This window comes from Chenopodium quinoa, unplaced genomic scaffold (genome assembly GCF_001683475.1).
Source record: "Chenopodium quinoa cultivar QQ74 unplaced genomic scaffold, ASM168347v1, whole genome shotgun sequence".
Classification (NCBI taxonomy): domain Eukaryota; kingdom Viridiplantae; phylum Streptophyta; class Magnoliopsida; order Caryophyllales; family Amaranthaceae; genus Chenopodium; species Chenopodium quinoa.
The window spans coordinates 524,787-543,768 of NW_018744874.1; the positions used below are offsets into that span (position 1 = coordinate 524,787).

An 18,982-nucleotide genomic window follows, 5' to 3' on the forward strand; every position below is an offset into this window, starting at 1 on the left:
TTTTTAAAAGTGTATTATATATGTCACATAATGAAACAAAAATTATATAGACTTATTAAAATCATGATAATTTTGAAAACTGATAACAGAAAAGTGGAAACACCTTTTTCTTGTTTCTTGTTTTTGGTTTTCAAAAAAACAGAAAATTGAAAACCAAAAATGATGCCAAACAAAGTAAAGTACTTTTTTTTTTGGGGTTTCAAAAAAAAAAAAAAAAGTTAGGAGTAATATTTAAACTACTGGCCGACCAACTTATATTTCATTTTCCCCCTAGTAAGAATTTTTTTTAGCAAAGATGTTTCTTTTGTTTGTATTAATAAAATTATTTTTTTTTTTGAAATAAATAAAATTAATTTTGTTAAATCCAACTATATTAAAAAAAAAACAATTATCAAACAGTAATTAAAAACTATTGTACCGATTATTTAATCAAAGTCTCGTGATAAATAATTTTCTATATAAGTAATTGAAAGTTAGTTTCTTGAAGAGTAAATGATCAAAACAATTAAATAAGACGAATAATGAAATTAAGGCCTGTTCTATTCACCTTATTTTTCACTTATTTCAAGTCAAATAAGTTTAGTGGAGTTAAAATAGGTTCGGGAAAATAATTTCAGCTAAGTTCAGTTCACGAAAAATAAGTTTTTGATAACGGTCATCCAAGTTTAGATTACAATTAAATTAAGTTTTAATAAGTTCAATAACTATAATCAGGTGAAGAAAACAATTAATTAAATGACCTAAAATATATTAGAATTTGTTATTTATACCAGGGTTATTTGATCATTTAATTATTTTTGCTCATTTAATAATGAGCAAATATTTTTACTCATTTAATAAAGAGTTGTGCCCAGTTAATTTTCCAGATAAACAAAATTTGTTTGTTTGGGGGTATTATTGTCTTTTCAAGTACCAGTGGACGGGTACATGTGTAATTTTCTCACCAACAGTAAATGCAAGTTGCAAACAGTAATTGGACAGCTCACCAAATATATACTAAATAAAAGACCATGCTTTTTCAATATATTTACAAAAATGCCATCAGATTAACAAATTTCTTTTATCTGACAGATAAACTTGTATTTGCTATTTAATAAATGAGCAAATATTTTTATATTATTAATTACTAAATGAGAAAATAATCTAGGTCAGTGGGTGTACGATAGTCTTTTTATATTATTAATTGATATTTTGTTAGTCTGTATAAGTATGAGTTTCAAGATGTATCTCCTATTTTCATGTTATAAGACTTATAACTCGCCCATCCTAGAAGCTAAACAACTTCTTCAGGGTGACATCATTAGATCGAAGTAAACAAAGTGTTGTACATCTTCGTAAGAAAACAATAAAAGTGTTGTACTTTATTCGTAAGATAACAAATACGGAGTACTTGAATAAAAATAATGAATGAAGATGAAGGAAAAGAAAAATTGATACACTATTTTTGTTACCATCAAAAAAAAAAAAAAAAAAAGAAAAAAAAAAGAGGGTATCCAAAGTGGCAATGTTTATCTTCCCTAAAAAAAAAAAAAAAAGTCGCAATGTTGATCTACATAAATCATCAAAGGGGACACTTAAAAATTAGACTTGATCCTAATTAGCCCGACCTAGCTTGAAATTTACCCGGGTTTGGGCATATATATTGGGCCGGTGTGTTTTTTTTTGTTTTAACTGGGAATTTGGGGCAACCAAAAATTAATTTCTAGTTGTAAATGGCTCGTCTAAAAGAAAAAAAATCTTAAAAAACTGCTATTTTTGGTCTGGTTTAATTTGTCCTGATCAAGCCTATTTTTAATAGGTTAAACAGTTTAAATCACTCCCTCTTACCATCTTTCAAAAAAAAAAAAAAAAATCACTCCCTCTTACCATAATTGACACAATTATGCATAATTTTAGTTATTGCGAAATGAGGATTAGCATAAATAAATAAATTGATTGGGTTTAAAAAAAAATTCTTTGTTTGAAGGATTTAGGGTTTGTTTTGTTCATCATATTTTTGCTTATCTGAATTGACAACCTTATGTGTACGATAATCTATAAAGAACAAATATATCAAGTGGGATCTTGTTATATTCGTAAATATTGTATATATTTTATTAATGTATACTTCTCATAATTTTACACTGCAAAATTAAAGTTATTTAGCGATAAAAAAGGAATATAAAATGATAAAGTATATTAGAACTTATTATTATTTTCTTCTAATCTAATATGTACTTATCATTTCTGTGGTTTTTTTTTTCTTTTTAGGAAAATATTTATGACCTGATCTAATTTGAACTTAAAGTTTATGAAACAAGTTAAAAAAAAATGAATTAAAGTTACTTCATACTTGTATTTTTTTATATCATACTTGTATTTTTTTATAATTTTATTTTTTTATTTTTTTTGTTTGCAGAAAATACTTGTTAACTTGTACTATCATGTTCATAATGACTTTATTTGAAAAAAAAAAAAGTAAAACGGTGTCGCATTACTGGGAGTGAGTAGACCCAAGGTGTGAGGTGTGACCTCGATAATCGCTCCAGCCATAATCAAAGAGAGGGGTTTTAGGAGAGAGAAAATTGAACCAAAAAAATAAAAAGCAAAAAAGCTTTAAAATCGTGAGAAGTGTTATGATTATGAATTGGTCCGACCAATTTGTTGCTTAAGATTTCCTCTTCTCACTCTCTCTTCCTCTCTCTCTCCTACACAATTTCTAAGATCTCTCTTTATGAACTTGAGCTTAATTAATGACATTTCCCATAAACCCAGAAATTTTTAATTATAAATCGTATTATAATTGACAGAAATCTGAGCTTTCTTTGAGATGCGCGGTGCTTTTTCACCGCTTTTCTCTCTCCTCTTCATTCATCATCTTCTTCAACAACAATGGCTGATGATTCTCTTCTTTCTTTCAAGGTTTGCTTGATTTTTATCATTTTTTTTTCTTGTTTTTATTTGGGGTTGATAAATTATATTTATTGCTGAATCTTGTAATTTTAGTTGTAAAATGACTATTTTTATTTGTTTTTTGTGATTTAAGTATGTATTTATAATAAAACATGCATTTATACATAAATAAATATATAAAAAAATTTATTAAGGCATGCAAACAGCACACCTGAAGAACCCAGATCTTTGTTTTGTTTGTACTATACATTTTTATTAGATTCATGAAATCTTTAATTTAGTTTTTATTCTAAAGAATTCAACTTTCCTTTATTTTGTAATTATATGAATCAAATCTGGGGTTTATTTGGATTTAGTTGTTATATTAGTAGTTCAATTTAGTCTATCAACGTGACAATTAATTCCGGACAAACGGAGTATGTAATTATAGTATGTAGGAAGGTAAATCAAGTAAATTAATTGGGTTTTTATGAGTAACATTTGGGTATCTTTTAAAAGAACAGGAGATTTTGATGAGTAACATTTGGGTGTCTTTTAAAATTACAGGAGATTTTGGTGCACAGAAAGTCTCCACTGCTGTTGAGGTTGATTGTATTAGTGTTTGCTATGGTATGTGGAATCTACATTTGTTTTGTCTGTCTCAAGCAGTTTAGTGTTAGTACGATTACTACCACCGGGTTTTTAAACGTTCAAGTGAGTGATCGGCCGTGTCCTAGGCCTGATCTTGAAGATTGGGAGGTTCCTTATGTGCATTACCCTAAACCTGTTACTTATAGCAGGTATATACCATTGTTCTGTGTTTTTTGTTGCAAGAAATGATTCATTGTGGATTTTCAGTCTGACTTATATGCTAGTCTGTTATCAGGGCGGAATGTGCATGCCATCCGGTCCGGTACTTTGCTATATTGTCAACTCAAAGATCAGGTAGTGGTTGGTTTGAGACCTTGCTGAATAGTCACATGAATGTGAGCTCAAATGGGGAGATATTCTCTGTAAAAGTTCGGAGAGCTAATGCTTCGACTATTGTGGAGACTCTTGACAAACTTTACAACTTGGATTGGTTTAGTAGTGCTTCTAAGAATGAGTGTACTGCTGCAGTTGGCTTGAAATGGATGCTAAATCAAGTGAGTGTATTTTATTTAGTACTCGCTGTTTTCATGTTTAGTGGATGTAATTCTTGATCATTTGACAATTGAACATCCCAATGTGAATCTGCTTCACCTATCTGCATTGCTACATTCAAGTATCTATCATTCTGAGAAAAACGAAGTTAATTTATGTGAACATATAACTAAAATATATAAGTTTCATCAAAACTTTCTAATTATCTTGCATTTCAGGTCATAATAAAAAAGGTCATCTTGCACTTAGAACTGTATATTGTGACTGATATTCTGGATTGGTAAGTTGAACTTGCCAGGGACTAAATATTCACCTTGAAGCTTAGATCATTAGATGTTGATGATTCGATGTGGATACTTTCAGTATCAAATATGGTTGTCTACCAGCTTTGTCTTTATTCTTTCAGTATGATATTCTACTAAGGAAATCTGTTAAGTGGAACATTCTCCCCCGTCCCCAATGTAACAGCTTGAAATCATGTTCATTTCTGTTAGCACCACTGTCATTGACGTGTGTAGGCTGTATCTTTATCTACTAATGTTCCCACCACTGGCAATGACAAGAATAGGCTGTATTGTTACAACCAAACAACTGAAATATGGTATGGGCAAGTTCATGCGTTTAATATCCAACCCCATTCTTGATATAACTAATACTCTATGTCAATTTCTTTGGAAGCTGCTAAAATGTGTCATGAAGCAACAAGTTTGCAAATTTAATCCCTGAGCTTTTGCCTCTGTTAGTGATCAGGATGTTAGCAGGTTTGCCATTTTGCCATGATTGTTTTGCTGCCCTTGGTTGCCTATTAAGTGAATTGTGGATATTAGGAGGGTGGGGGTGAAGGGTGTGGAGGGCTGTCCCCTGTCCTTTTAGGCTGTGGCCATTTATTCCATGTTACTTTATCATAGTGCCTGTTGATATTGTTGTCGATGAATAATGATTAATGAGTGTTTGAGAATTTCATCATTGTTTGTAAAGATAAGGAATCCTCACTGGCTTATTTTACCACAATAAATATGGTAGTGCACTAGTGCTTTGTAGAAATAGACTGCCAGGAATTTCTTTGTGAACAGTATAAAATGCCAAACCCTGCAATGTATCCTGTACCCAAGCTAACCTTTTGTTTTTGTTAGTTGAACCGTGAGCTGTAAAAAGTAAATTTTGGTCAATTTATACATACAATTTTGGCAGTTAAAGGGTTATTGTTGCTTGTGTAGCTATTAACAAACCAATTGGATGAAGGAAAAGGGGATTGCTAGAAAGTAGAAACCCTCCATTCTGTTCACTGTTTTTGTTAATATTTCAGCCACTAAGGAACTTGTTTATAAGAAATCTGATATTGGTAAGGTAGCACTGAGCAAATGGAGTATTACATGTCACCACAAATGGAAAATTGTTTGTGATTTGGACTTCGTCCATTATCAGATGCAATTCTTGCCTCATGTGGGGAAAACTTATGGTCTTCTGGAAGACGACAGAATTGGGATATCTCTTAGTGTATGTTTGCCATTAGGTCTAGAATGGCAAATTTTGTTTTGTGCAAAGTATTGTGTCTTTATTGTCTATAATTTTGCTGATAATTTAGTGTTTTTAAGAAGATGCTTTTCCTTAATTGTGTAGAAGTAGACTTTTGCAGGCTGTGATTTCCAGATTGGCAGCTTTACGTGCTGCATTTGGACTCGCTCTCTGAAGCTACTTATTTTTTTGGCTGTTGATTTTTCTGGGATGTTAGTGAAAAATTCTTGTGCATGCCTTGTACAGTACATGCTTTATTGCTTGAATATCTACAAATCAAAACATACTGGGGAAGGATTACTTTTATATAGCTTTATTTTGCGTTTGTTGGATTTTTCTGGGTACAGATTAGAACTTTTATTGGCAGGAAATAGGCAGCTGCTTTTCCTTTGCTTAAATCTTTTGTGTAAATTTCTGTCTGCAAAACCTATAAACTTATGGAGATGATATGTATGCAGGGATTAATGCAGCATCATGAAGATATAGTTGATTATTTCACCAAAAAAGGTGTTTCTGTAATTTTTCTCTTCAGAAGAAATCTCTTGCGGCGAATGGTATCAATTCTTGCAAATACATATGACCGTGATTTTAAGCTGTTAAATGGGACACATAAATCCCATGTCCACTCTCCCCATGAGGTATGGTTTTCCAATTCCTCTGTTCGCACAGACAGCTTTGGTAACTTTTGTAGATAGATGTTTATTGGTTTGCACGGCTATCTGTTGCAGGCTGAGATACTTGCAAGCTACAAACCTTACGTAAATGCCACAACTTTGATACCAGAGCTTAAGAAAGTCCAACAGATGGCAGCCAAAGCGTTAGAGTACTTTAATAGCACCAGACACACATTGCTCTACTATGAGGATGTAGTGAATAACCGCACTGTAAGTCTTCTAGGACTATTACCCCAGAAAGGTTTTGGTTCAATGTTCATGTTTGAAATCAAACATAAGTAATATTTCTTTCTTATCAATTTCCCTTGCAGAAATTATTAGACGTTCAGGACTTTCTAAGGGTCCCTAGAACTAATCTAACTAGTAGACAAGTGAAGATACACAAGGGATCCTTGTCAGAACAGGTCGCGAACTGGGATGATGTTCAAAGGACTCTTAACGGGACCGAGTTTGAAGGGTTCCTACATGCTGATTATAGATTGTAGACTTCTGCATTTACAAATGTATATAGCTTCAGTTTTTAATCTCATTTCTTCCCCTTCATAGTTCATTGCAATGTCGGCATGGGGGGCGACAATTTTGGTAGCAGAAAATTTGGTCATCAGAAATTTGCAGCTGCTTGACTCTAATTTAATGATTCATTTATTCTTTTCTCTTGGTAGATCCACTTTAATGGAACACAAGTTTTGGCATTCTGTTTCGTCTTGCTGTTCTCACTGCTTTTTGTTTGTGTTGTTGGTCGGTTAAATGACTAGATTTGGTGGTAACTGGTGAGAAAGGAGAGTGTTTTTATCAATAGACATTTAATGTGTTATGAAATAAATACTTCCCATGATTTGAGTGATTTGCACCTTTTATTGCACAAAAGAGAAAATATGCAATTATTCGACTTTTTAAGTTGATCAATGTATAATATTTGGTGTTTTGCTACCCCGTAACAACAATTGAGAGGGGATTGGAACCTAATCACCTAGATTGATCCCCAAATCCAAATTAGCCCAAAGAGTAAATCGGGTGGAACCAAAAAAAAAAAAATTAAAAAAAAAAAAAAGTTTTGTGACCATCGAGGGAGAGGTGGTGGTATCGAAAATTATTTATTTTTGGAATTTCGATATATTCTCTTAGATTAAAACCTCCTCTTGCTACAATTATAGGTACGAATCTATGATATAGAATAATGTAAAATAGGAAATTTTATTTTATCTTTGTAAATATTATCTCATCATAACAAATTTCCCATAGAGTTAGGACTACTCTATCTTAGAGTTTTATCCTTATAAATATTAAAGAATTTTATACAATCTAACAAAAATTGAAAAACAAAAATCCTAGAAATTCCTATCATGGCTACCAAAATTCCCATGGACATAATGTTCACAGAAATACTCCTCAAATTGCCTACAAAATCTCTTATTCGTTTCAAGTGTGTTTCGAAATCATTTAACACCGTTATTTCTAATTACAAATTCATAGACCCTCAACTCAATCACTCTCACAATTTACTCATCATCAAAGGTTTCGACAATGATCTCTACTTGTTCGACTCGGACACCCCGAAATCTTCCGCCATCAAACTACCATTGCCTCCGACTTGTTCACGATTTTTTGTTGGATCGTGTTATGGCTTACTTTGTTTAACCGATATTAGGTTATTAAATCCATATACTCAAAGTTACCATGATATATTTTATCCCTATGATTCTTTCTCCCTTACATTCGGATTCGGATATGATCACGAGAACAAGGATTATAAGATTGTTATACTATATTCTAAATTTGTTACGATTTATAGTTTGAAGGCTGATTCATGGAGAGACGTGGTACAAAAAACGAGGCTTGAAGATTTAGGAAGGTTTTGTGGTTCCAAACCTGGTATTCTCGTCAATAGTAATAATCATTTACTCCATTGGTTGTTTTCGAGTTTGAAAGATAATAATATTCGAATTCATTGTTTTAATCTACGTTGTGAGCAATGGGAGGATATTGAGGGATATATTTTGATAATATCATAGGATATATTTTATTCCCTATTTTTATGGCTAGAATATCTTGTGAATATATTTTAGGTAGTTTCCTAATTCTATCAAATTAGGGAATATATTGTATTATATATTTGGATGAGAGTAATCAATGAAATTCAAGCTTTGAGGTTTTACACGATTTAACATGGTATCAATAGCAGGTTAAGTTTCTTTCGTTTTTTTTTCCTAATAATTCTCAAATATGGCCGGAGATGATGTTCCTCCGCCACCACCGCCTCCTGAAATTAAACCCAATTCCCCCTTTTACCTTGGTTCTCAAGATCGGCCCGGGGATTTTATAACCCCTACTCGATTGAAATCTGACAACTATGATGATTGGGCTGCTGATGTGCAAACCGCATTGGAAGCTAGGCGCAAATTTGTGTTCTTGGATGGTTCTATTAATGCCCCTATTTCACCATGTACGCAGTCAGATTGGACGGCTCTCAATGCGATGTTGATTTCTTGGATTACCAATATTATTGACCCAGAGGTACGATCTTCTCTTTCTAAATTTCGTGAGGCTAAATCACTGTGGGAACATCTTAAGAAACGATTTGCTCAAACTAATGGCCCTAGAATTCAACAATTACGTTCCTCGATTGCTAAGTGCGAACAATCCCGTAGTATGTCTGTCTCAGTGTATTATGGCAAATTACATTCTTTATGGCAAGAGTTAGATCATCATGAGCCCTTACTTTCTTGTTCTTGTTGTTCAAAGTGTATTGCTGGCCAATTAGATGAAGCTAGGCGTGAAAAATCGAAATTACATGATTTTTTGATGGGATTGTATCCTGACTTTTATGCATCTTTATGGTCCAATATTTTGTCTCAAGATCCCCTTCCTAGTTTGGATCGTGCATATCAGTTAGCAGTGCAGGAGGAACGGGTACGAGCAGCAAAGCTAGAGCAAGAACAAACGTCTACTGAGGCGGTTGGCTTTGCTGTCCATGCAGCAGCAGGTCGAGGCTATGAGCAGCAGCCTTCTGATCGTGGTAAGGCAGCTCGGGAGGGGCAAGGTTCAGTGTGTTTTTTAAATGCAAGAAATTGGGTCATGAGGCCTCACGTTGCTGGTCAGAAAAAACTTGCAACTATTGCAAGAAACGAGGTCATATTGAGGCAAAGTGTTTTAACCTTCACGGAAGACCCCCTCCGAAGGATGACAGCCAGGGGGGGAAATATGCGAGTGGTCGAGGCCAAGGTCCAGTGCGGGCCAATGCTGTTTCAGGTTCCAATACATCTTCTCAAGGAGGAGTGTTCTCTAGTGAACAATGGAAGGCTATCACGGGTCTGTTTGGTAACTCCAATGTTCCTGATAATCGCTTGAACGGTAAGTTTGATGTTTCTTCCTGGATTATAGATACCGGAGCAACTCATCATGTTACTGGAGAAAAGTCTTGGTTGATTGATTCTAAAAATTTTGAATGTCCGGTTGGTTTACCTAACGGTGACACTGTTGTGGCCTCTTTGATTGGGTCGGTTCATTTGTCGAACAAAATTACTCTTACGAGGGTTCTTTATGTTCCTCATTTAAGCTGTAATCGTATCTCTGTATCTCAACTTGCCGATGAGCTTAATTGCACTGTCCAATTTAACCCTTTTATGTGTGTTATTCAGGACCAAACGAAGGAGCTGATTGGAATGGGAGCTAGAAGAGACGGATTATATTATTTTAGCAATTCGGATTTGGTGCATCATGTTGGAGTTGGTGAAGCAACCTCAAATTTGGAGTTGTGGCATCGTCGAATGGGTCATCCTTCCGAGAAAGTAGTTAAGTTACTTCCTCATGTTAGTAGTAATAAAGATTGTCTAAATAAGGGGTGTGAAGTATGTATGCGTGCTAAACATCCTAAAGAAAAATTTCCTCTTAGTGATAATCGAGCTTCTAGAATTTTTGAGAAAATACATTGTGATTTGTGGGGTCCATATCGACATGTTTCGTCGTGTGGAGCTCGTTATTTTTTTATTATAGTTGATGATTATTCTCGAGCTGTTTGGATTTATTTGTTGGTTGATAAAACTGAGGTTTTTAGAATGTTTTTGGCCTTTGTTGCCATGGTTGACAGACAATTTTCTCAAACCATTAAGATTGTGCAAAGTGACAATGGTACTGAGTTTAATTGCTTGCATGATTATTTTGTTGCTTCTGGAATAATTTTCCAAACTTCTTGTGTCGGAACTCCACAACAAAATGGGAGGGTTGAGCGAAAACATAAACATATTCTTAATGTTGGGAGAGCTTTGAGATTTCAAGCCAATTTACCAATTTATTTTTGGGGGGAGTGTGTTCTTGCCGCTGCACATCTTATTAATCGTACACCTTCACCCTTGCTCCAAAATAAAACTCCCTTCGAAATTCTTTTTCATAAACCTCCTTCTTTTGATGCTATCCGCACCTTTGGTTGTTTATGTTTTGAGCATAATCAGAAAAATACTGGAGATAAGTTTGCAAGTCGAAGTAGGAAATGTGTTTTTGTGGGATATCCCTTTGGGAAGAAAGGATGGAGAGTTTATGATCTTGAGTCAAAAGTTTTTTTATTTTCTCGGGATGTGAAATTTATTGAGGAAGTGTTTCCCTTTGCAACCCCGGATGATGTTAATATTGTGTTGGCTTCACTCGATAATAGTGATATTCATGAGGATTTCATGGAGTGTGTGGCATTCGATGAAGGTGAAATGCATAATCATGATGGTGAGGTAAATATTGGTGATGCGAGTAGTGTGTATGACGTTGTGCATCCCTCCCCACAGAACGAAGATGCTGGCAGCCCACCTCATGACATGCCTATAGCTGCCAGCGAGCAAGAAGCTGCTGACCAGTCAAGGCAGACTGCACATGGGCAGCGCACTGACCAGGCAGAGCACACCGCGGAGGGGTCTGTTTCGCAGCTTCAGCCAGCAGAGCACGCTGCCACCCCGCGACACACTGCCACTGACCACGAGGGGGCCGAGGCAGCTCCTGTTTCACAGCAGCAGCAGCTGGACACAGGGCAGAGCAATGAGCATCAACCCTTGGGTAAAGGGCATCGAGAAAAATATACTTCGGTTAAACTCCGTGACTATGTGACTCACTCCGTTTTTGCTAATAATCCGTCTCCGTCCTCTCTGTCATCCAACACTCCTTCAGGTACGCTTTATCCTTTAGCACACTATATAAATTGTGACATGTTTTCTGTAAACTATCGAAAATTTCTTGCGGCAGTGGTTCAGGAAAAGGAACCAAAATCTTTTAAGGAGGCCATGAAATCAGAAGGTTGGCGACGTTCGATGCAAGAGGAGATAGAGGCTTTGGAAGATAATGGGACTTGGACGCTAGAGCATCTTCCTCCTGGTAAGAAAGCTTTAGGTAGCCAATGGGTGTACAAGACAAAATTTTTGTCTAATGGTGATATTGAACGTCTCAAGTCTCGTTTGGTTGTCTTCGGTAATCATCAACAAGAAGGCATTGATTATAGTGAGACCTTTGCTCCGGTTGCGAAAATGACTACTGTTCGTGCTTTTCTTGCTATAGCAATTGCAAAAAACTGGGAGCTTCAACAGATGAATGTTCATAATGCGTTTCTACATGGTGATCTAGAAGAGGAGGTGTACATGAAATTGCCTCCGGGTTTTGAGAGCTCGGATCCGAGCTTGGTGTGTCGTTTGAGAAAGTCTTTGTATGGGTTGAAACAAGCTCCGAGATGTTGGTTTGCTAAACTCACTACGGCTCTAAAAGGGTACGGTTTTATTCAATCTTATTCTGATTACTCTCTTTTTACATACACTAAAGGCAAAGTTCAGATTAATGTCTTAGTCTATGTTGATGATCTTATTGTTTCTGGGAATGATTCCGCTGCATTGACTGTTTTCAAGGCTTATCTTGGTGATTGTTTCAAAATGAAGGACCTTGGTCCTTTGAAATATTTTTTGGGTATTGAGGTTGCTCGTAGTAAAGCAGGTTTGTTTTTGTGTCAACGAAAATACACCTTAGATATTATTTCTGAAGCGGGTTTATTAGGTGCAAAACCAAGTGGTTTTCCAATTGAGAAAAACCACAAGCTTAGTCTTGCTAGTGGTGATTTACTTGGGAATCCTGAGTCTTATCGTAGACTAGTGGGGCGGTTGATTTATCTCTCGGTGACTAGGCCAGACTTGGCTTATTCGGTTCATATTCTTTCACAGTTTATGCACGAACCTCGGATTGAGCATTGGGAAGCAGCTCTCAATGTGGTTCGTTATTTAAAAGGTACCCCGGGACAAGGTATTTTGTTGAGTGCAGACAGTGACCTGACTTTGCAGGGTTGGTGTGATTCAGATTGGGTGGCGTGTCCTCTCACTCGTCGTTCGTTGACTGGTTGGCTAGTTTTTCTTGGTAAATCTCCTATTTCGTGGATGACCAAGAAGCAACCCACGGTCTCTTTTTCCTCTTCTGAGGCAGAGTATCGTTGCATGGCTGCAACCACACATGAGTTGAAATGGTTGAAGGCTTTGCTTTTGAGTTTAGGTGTTCAACACCCTAAGGCGATCAAGTTGTTTTGTGATAATCAATCTGCGTTACATATTGCTAGAAATCCAGTTTTCCATGAACGAACAAAGTACATTGAGATTGATTGTCATATTGTTCGTGATGCTATTACAGAGGGCTTAATTGCTCCTTCCTATATTTCCACTAAGGAGCAACTTGCAGATATTTTCACTAAGGCGCTTGGGAAGTCTCAGTTTGATCATCTTCTTTCCAAGTTGGGCATTTACAATCCTCATGCTCCAACTTGAGGGGGGGTATTGAGGGATATATTTTGATAATATCATAGGATATATTTTATTCCCTATTTTTATGGCTAGAATATCTTGTGAATATATTTTAGGTAGTTTCCTAATTCTATCAAATTAGGGAATATATTGTATTATATATTTGGATGAGAGTAATCAATGAAATTCAAACTTTGAGGTTTTACACGATTTAACAGAGGAGGATGGCGTACCATTACCTGAATACAAATGGTGTGGTATTAGGACTGATCCAGTTTTAGGGGTTCTCGATGGTTGTTTGAGTCTAATGGTGACGAATATAGAATCAGTTGATTTGTGCGTTATGAAGGAGTATGGAAATAAAGGGAGTTGGGTGAAGTTATTTAGTGTTTCGCATTTAAATCATGGTAACCCGTTATTACAACATATTCCCTTGGCACACAGTAGAGAATCTAACTCGAAATTTTTGATGTTGAAGAATTCGTGTGCAATAACGAGGTGTTTATTGTGGTATGATAGCAAGGACAATACATCTAAGAAAATCGAATTCGATGGGGTTACTTGTGTTTCTCAAGCTTTTATGTGTAAACCAAGTCTTGTTACTATAGAATAGAAAGTTTGAAATTAAGTTTTATGGGTGGTATGATCGATTTGAAGAGGATTGAAGGAGGCTTAGGAAATAAACACATTTACATTTTATTTATGATTTTATATCTACTAATATTTATGGAGTATTGCGCAAGTTCTTCAAATGTTGTGTTTTTATATCTGCCAATGACATTAATAATCATTGTAAATGTCGTATTTTTTTTTATAATCATTGTAGATGTTTTATAGCTTGTACTGTATTACGATTGCTAATGCTAACTTAGGCCTTTTCACACCAAACCTTCCAACTTTGAAGTTGGGAATTCAATCCCCACTAGAGACACTTTGAGGATGGGGATCCCTTGCCCTTCACCTTCACTTTTAAAGTGTATGACCTGCAAATACCGGACCAAAAAAACCGTGAGGATTAAGGGCTTGTTCTCATTGACTGAACTGAAGTGAAATGAATATTTTATAAGAGAAGGAAATTAGGAGCGGAGCTGAACTGAACTGAATTTCAACGTAAGAGAACAGACCCTAAGTATTGTCACAATCTTTCTCCTTATCCAAAAAAAAAGAAAAAGAAAAAAAAAAACTTGGGCCTTTTTACCAAAGTAAAATTCTACAATTACTGGAAGAATTTTACTTTCACTTCCTCAAGACCTTAAGTAGTTAAGGGAGTACACTTTACAGCTTTACAATTATACTTTTTTTTGAGGAAAACTTTACAAATATACTTGTATAAACTACGATGAGTGAATAAGTAATAATGGTCCACAACTCCACATATTAGCCAACAACTTTAAAACAAATATAAAGACAAAAACACAAAACTAAGAAAATTCATGCAAATCCTTCCATGCTCAATCATGACAGCTTCATATAAATCAACATTATAATATGATTAGTTAAAAAAGAATATAAATAAATTATTTAACTAAAATATAAAAAATTGTGGATCATATTGATTTATATATGAAAGGTACTAAAATGGTGCATGTCTAAAATCAAATAAACTAACAACTTTTATACAAAAGGCGGCCTAAAATAAAGCCCAAAAATATATAACCAAACTTCATTTCTAGCTAGCTTCCTCTGTTTTCCTTGGTCAATTTTATCAATCAGCCTCCAAAAACATACTATCTTTAGTTCACCAACTATATTTATCAAACCCAAAAAAATAAATTAAAAAGCAGAAAATTAAAATATACAATAAAATCTTAGTGTTATATTTCAACTTTAAAAACATACTTCTATATTAGTAGCAAAAAAAACCAACCAAAAGAAAGTGTGGGTTAAGGAAAAAATGGAGATGAGAGTTTTGACAGCAGAAAACAATTTACCTGCTGCAGTTGATCATATGAACAGCAACTGCTCAACTCCATACATGAGTGCTGCTTCCAGCCCTCGCCGCCCTCGGCCTCAGCTCGACTTCTTCTTCTACAGCGCTCCCACCAGTCCCCGGTCTTATAATCATCAATCTATGTTTTCTGATGTATATGATGATTATTCAGCTGAGGATATCGCGCTACTGAAGCATGATCATTCCGCGGCTGTGCCTTTTGATTGGGAGCTTAAGCCGGGAGTTGCGAAAAGTACTGGTGTAAGTTACAGCAAAGAAGATAATCAGCAGCATGAACAAGTGATGGAGCATGAAAAGGAAGAGTTCGAGTTTGATTTCAGTGGGCAGTTGGATATGATGGTTAGGCCTTCTTTGTCTTCTGCTGATGAACTTTTTGATGGCGGTAAAATTCGGCCGTTGAAGCTGAAGCCTCCTCCTAGCCTGCAGATCAGTAATGACAGTAAGATCAGTTCAGAAAATCATTCTCCTAGATCTCCAAAATCAGCTATGTCTAAGTTTAAGGACGCGCTTAATGTGTCACCTAAACATAGGAGAAAGGGGTCAGATGAGGATCCGTTTGAGGCTGCTATTCGCAGCAGTAAGAAATGGGATTCTTCTGCTGCTGCTACTGCTGCCACTAATGACGATGACAGTGTTCAAGATAGAGGCAGAGGTAGAGGCAGAGTTAAATCGATTACGACTGCAAATACAAATATGAATAAAAGAGGAAGTAACAGCAGCAGGAAAGGCATCAGCAGGTCACTGTCTCCTTTAAGGGTGTCTGAATTTGCTCTGCTTCATGAACAACAGTTACAGGAACATCAGTATTCGAACGAAAACAGCAATTCAAACAGGTTTCTAGGAAGAGGTACTAATACTTCTTCCAAGAAATGGAGGTTAAAAGACTTGTTTCTTTTCAGAAGTGCATCTGAAGGGCATTACAAGGATACTCAATCCTTTTCCAAGAGATGGAGTGTCAGATCATCATTCACAGGCTCGGGTTCTGGTTCTGGTTCCGGTTCTGTTTCTGAATCAGGATCAGTATCAAAGCGAAGAGGGCAGGCGGCATCTGCTCATGAAATGCACTACACTACCAATAAAGCTGTCTCAGAAGAGATGAAGAAAAAGACTAGTCTTCCTTACAAACATGGTCTATTGGCTTGTTTGGGTTTTAGTCCAATCCTTCCTCAATTTTCCTACACTTTTCCTTCCTCTTCTTCTACTACTCTTTCATGAATTATTTCATTTTATGTTTTCTTTGATTAATCTGTAATTTGGCTATACTGTTCTGTATCTATAGCATCCGAAAATTGTTCGTTGTTTTGGCGTGAAATAATCAATTTCTAGTCCAACTTTGTTACTCAAAAGTTTGTTTATTACATTTATTCATAAAAATAGATTTTTTTTGGTACGTACATGTTGATTAATCATAGATTACATTTCTAAGCAAGAATATATGAAAGACAGACAGTTAAGGCTTATCCAAAATTTAAAACTATGATCTTGATTGCTTTGAACATTCAATTTCAGATTTCATTGAATATAGAATTGATAAGATGAACCAACCTATTTACGCATCTAACAGGAGACAAAATGTCCTATATACCCTTAATAAGCAGTATTAATAATTCAACCCCGTAAAGAAATTGGGTAGAATCTTGAAAGATAAAGAAATATTAGCATTGTGGAGATCAAAACGGATCCTACTTTTTCTTTTTTGCTTTAAATCGGTCAAGTACAGGGGTGGTTGTGGTCCATACTAGCCCCACACCATGTCTCTATCCCAAGGTGGTCGATGGGGTATCATGTCTAGGACCCCTAGGAGATCAAAGCGATTCATACCGGTGTACAAGTTACATCGATGCACTAGGACGACGTGCAAATTGTACGGAAAGTTTGGGCGCTGGAGACAGGACGGTGCCACCCGCTAGGCCGCAATCCAAGCAAATTTGCAACGTAGTGCATCAATGTCAAAAAAAAAAAGCAAAAAACAAGCCTGATTTTTTCAAACAAAAAGCCAAGATTAGACCCCCAAAAGATTTAGTAATCATTTAGTTTGCTTTCTTCTTTTGACCCCTTTGTTTTTGGGGTGGAAAAAATTTACGCAAAGGGAGTAAAAAGTTGGAAGTATATGGTATAATTCACCCACCATAATGTGTAATAATAGCTGTTTACAAAATCAGTACAATAAGTCAATGCAACAAAAGTTTGATTGTATGAATTTGTTCATTCATTGCTTTTAAGAACGCTTGTCATCAATTATCACCAGTTAAGTCTATGATGGTAACTTCAATAATGCTGTCTTTTTACTGTGAATGAGGCTCTACAACTTCAATGCATTCCAATAATGTTTTATAATTGGCATCATGTATAGTGTTCTATAATTACCGTGGAGTACTATGTATATGATGGAGGAATTTTATGGGCGACATTGGAAATATGGATAGATGTACCAAAGAGCTCGAGTGTTCTTTAATAGATTCATTTTGTCAATACAAAACAAACCGAGTTTCATTATGCGTTTAGCTAATCAGTCTAGCATGGACCTGATCTGATCATGATTGACCTAATTTAAAAATGTCCAAGTTTGGGCATAGTTTCTAAGAACAATTTTAAGATCAAATCCACCCTAAATTGATTTTTTTAAAAGTACTATAAAAGGCAGTTTAGATCAAAACCTAAGTCGACCCAATCTGAAATGAATCCTTTTTCGACTGAGACATGGCCTAATCTAACCCGTAACATCAAATCAAAAAGAAGAAAGGGATAGGATGTTTCCCATTGGTCCTCATGAGTCATGAAGTGAATGAATTGAAGATTCAAGAAAGAATTTATGGACTGTATTAAACTATGAAATCATTTTCATCGTGTTATCAAATGACAAAATAATAACGTCAAGACTTTTAAAAAAAATATGAAAAAAAAAAAAAAAAAATCCCAGTGTGGGCATCGTGGTCTTGGATCGTCATTAAATAACATGAATAAATACGCAATAATACTTGTCTCTTTACTACTCTCGTAGTCATAGTCGTTGTGTAGTTTCTTTCGTTTTCGCCGTCATCTTTGAATATAAAATCGATGACTTGAAAACACATTAATTATTTTAATAAATCTACTATTTATCTGCTCCACAAATGGAACCTCGTGTTTTTTTTTTTCTACAATACTGTCTTATTGCCATTTAATTTAATTTTATCAGTTCATATCATTGTCACCTTCACTTCAACAATAGGTATATAGGAATAGGATAATGAAATTAATGATGTATATAGCCATAAGGATCGCATATAAGTTTTTATAGTTTTACATTACTCAATTTTAATCGGTATAGTGAATCACTTCAAACCTGGATTTTTTTTTTTAGTTGTAGTAGATGTTGTCTTGTATGCTCCGTTTATTGCATTTTCTCCGTAAATGAACACACTGTGTGATCAGGGATACTTATTTAGTGGTTATTCGGTCGATCAGGAGTTACTTATTTAGGGATTACCTTGGTCAAGAGTTACTTATTTGGTTAGGGTTATTCAATCGGCTAGGGTTACTAAGTCGGTGGTTACTTGGTGAGGGGTTGGTTACTTATTAAGTGGTTACTTGGTCAAGGGTTACTCGGTCGGTTAAAGGTTACTCGGTCGGTCAAGGGTTACTCAATTAGGAGTTACTCGGTCGGTCAAGGGTTACTCGATCAAGAATTACTCGGTCGGTCAGGGGTTACTCGATCTGTTAGGAATTACCCTTGAATAAGTTACTTTCACCATATTGTGTGATCAACCACATATAAAACTTTGTGTTTATTATATTATTTATATAAAAAAAAATTAGTACGGTTGCTTATGCGTTTTACATCCCTTTGTCTAAAATAATTGTTACAAATCTCGCAATATCTCACTTCCCAATTGTTTACTGATCTACTTGCATTCCTCAGCATTAGATACATTTTCGAAATTGATATAGAAATATATGCATTACAAACGCACACATTATTTGGTGATATTAATAGATGATTCACGCTTATATTTCCATTTAATCCTTATATGTAACCCTTGTCATTTTCATATCCTTAAAGATACACGTAGTACTATCACTTTTCTATATGATCCATT

The 18,982-nt window shown here is 35.3% G+C and overlaps 3 protein-coding genes across 3 annotated transcripts; all 3 read left to right on the plus strand.

Moving 5' to 3' along the window:
- The first annotated feature begins 2,201 nt into the window (after positions 1-2,201).
- Positions 2,202-6,898, plus strand: LOC110704971 (nodulation protein H-like). The gene is made up of 6 exons (XM_021882781.1): positions 2,202-2,901; positions 3,439-3,671; positions 3,758-4,016; positions 5,988-6,167; positions 6,258-6,413; positions 6,515-6,898. Exons 1-6 carry the CDS (start codon positions 2,872-2,874, stop codon positions 6,686-6,688), a joined length of 1,032 nt encoding a protein of 343 aa, XP_021738473.1. The 5' UTR covers positions 2,202-2,871; the 3' UTR covers positions 6,689-6,898.
- A 1,504-nt stretch (positions 6,899-8,402) lies between these two features.
- LOC110704970 lies at positions 8,403-9,551 on the plus strand. The gene has a single exon (XM_021882780.1). The coding sequence runs from the start codon at positions 8,427-8,429 to the stop codon at positions 9,549-9,551; it is 1,125 nt and encodes a 374-aa protein (XP_021738472.1). The 5' UTR covers positions 8,403-8,426.
- A 4,942-nt stretch (positions 9,552-14,493) lies between these two features.
- On the plus strand, positions 14,494-16,349 carry LOC110704969. The gene has a single exon (XM_021882779.1). The coding sequence runs from the start codon at positions 14,847-14,849 to the stop codon at positions 16,116-16,118; it is 1,272 nt and encodes a 423-aa protein (XP_021738471.1). The 5' UTR covers positions 14,494-14,846; the 3' UTR covers positions 16,119-16,349.
- The last annotated feature ends 2,633 nt before the right edge of the window (positions 16,350-18,982 follow it).

What these genes read in the sequence shown, in the direction of transcription:
- LOC110704971 (XM_021882781.1), top strand. Translation starts at nt 2,872, where the DNA reads ATGGCTGATGATTCTCTTCTTTCTTTCAAG. An exon ending in AAACCTGTTACTTATAGCAG is followed by an intron (nt 3,672 to 3,757) that starts GTATATACCATT and finishes GTCTGTTATCAG; the next exon opens with GGCGGAATGTGCATGCCATC. An exon ending in ATGTCCACTCTCCCCATGAG is followed by an intron (nt 6,168 to 6,257) that starts GTATGGTTTTCC and finishes TATCTGTTGCAG; the next exon opens with GCTGAGATACTTGCAAGCTA.
- LOC110704970 (XM_021882780.1), top strand. Translation starts at nt 8,427, where the DNA reads ATGGCCGGAGATGATGTTCCTCCGCCACCACCGCCTCCTGAAATTAAA.
- LOC110704969 (XM_021882779.1), top strand. Translation starts at nt 14,847, where the DNA reads ATGGAGATGAGAGTTTTGACAGCAGAAAACAATTTACCTGCTGCAGTT.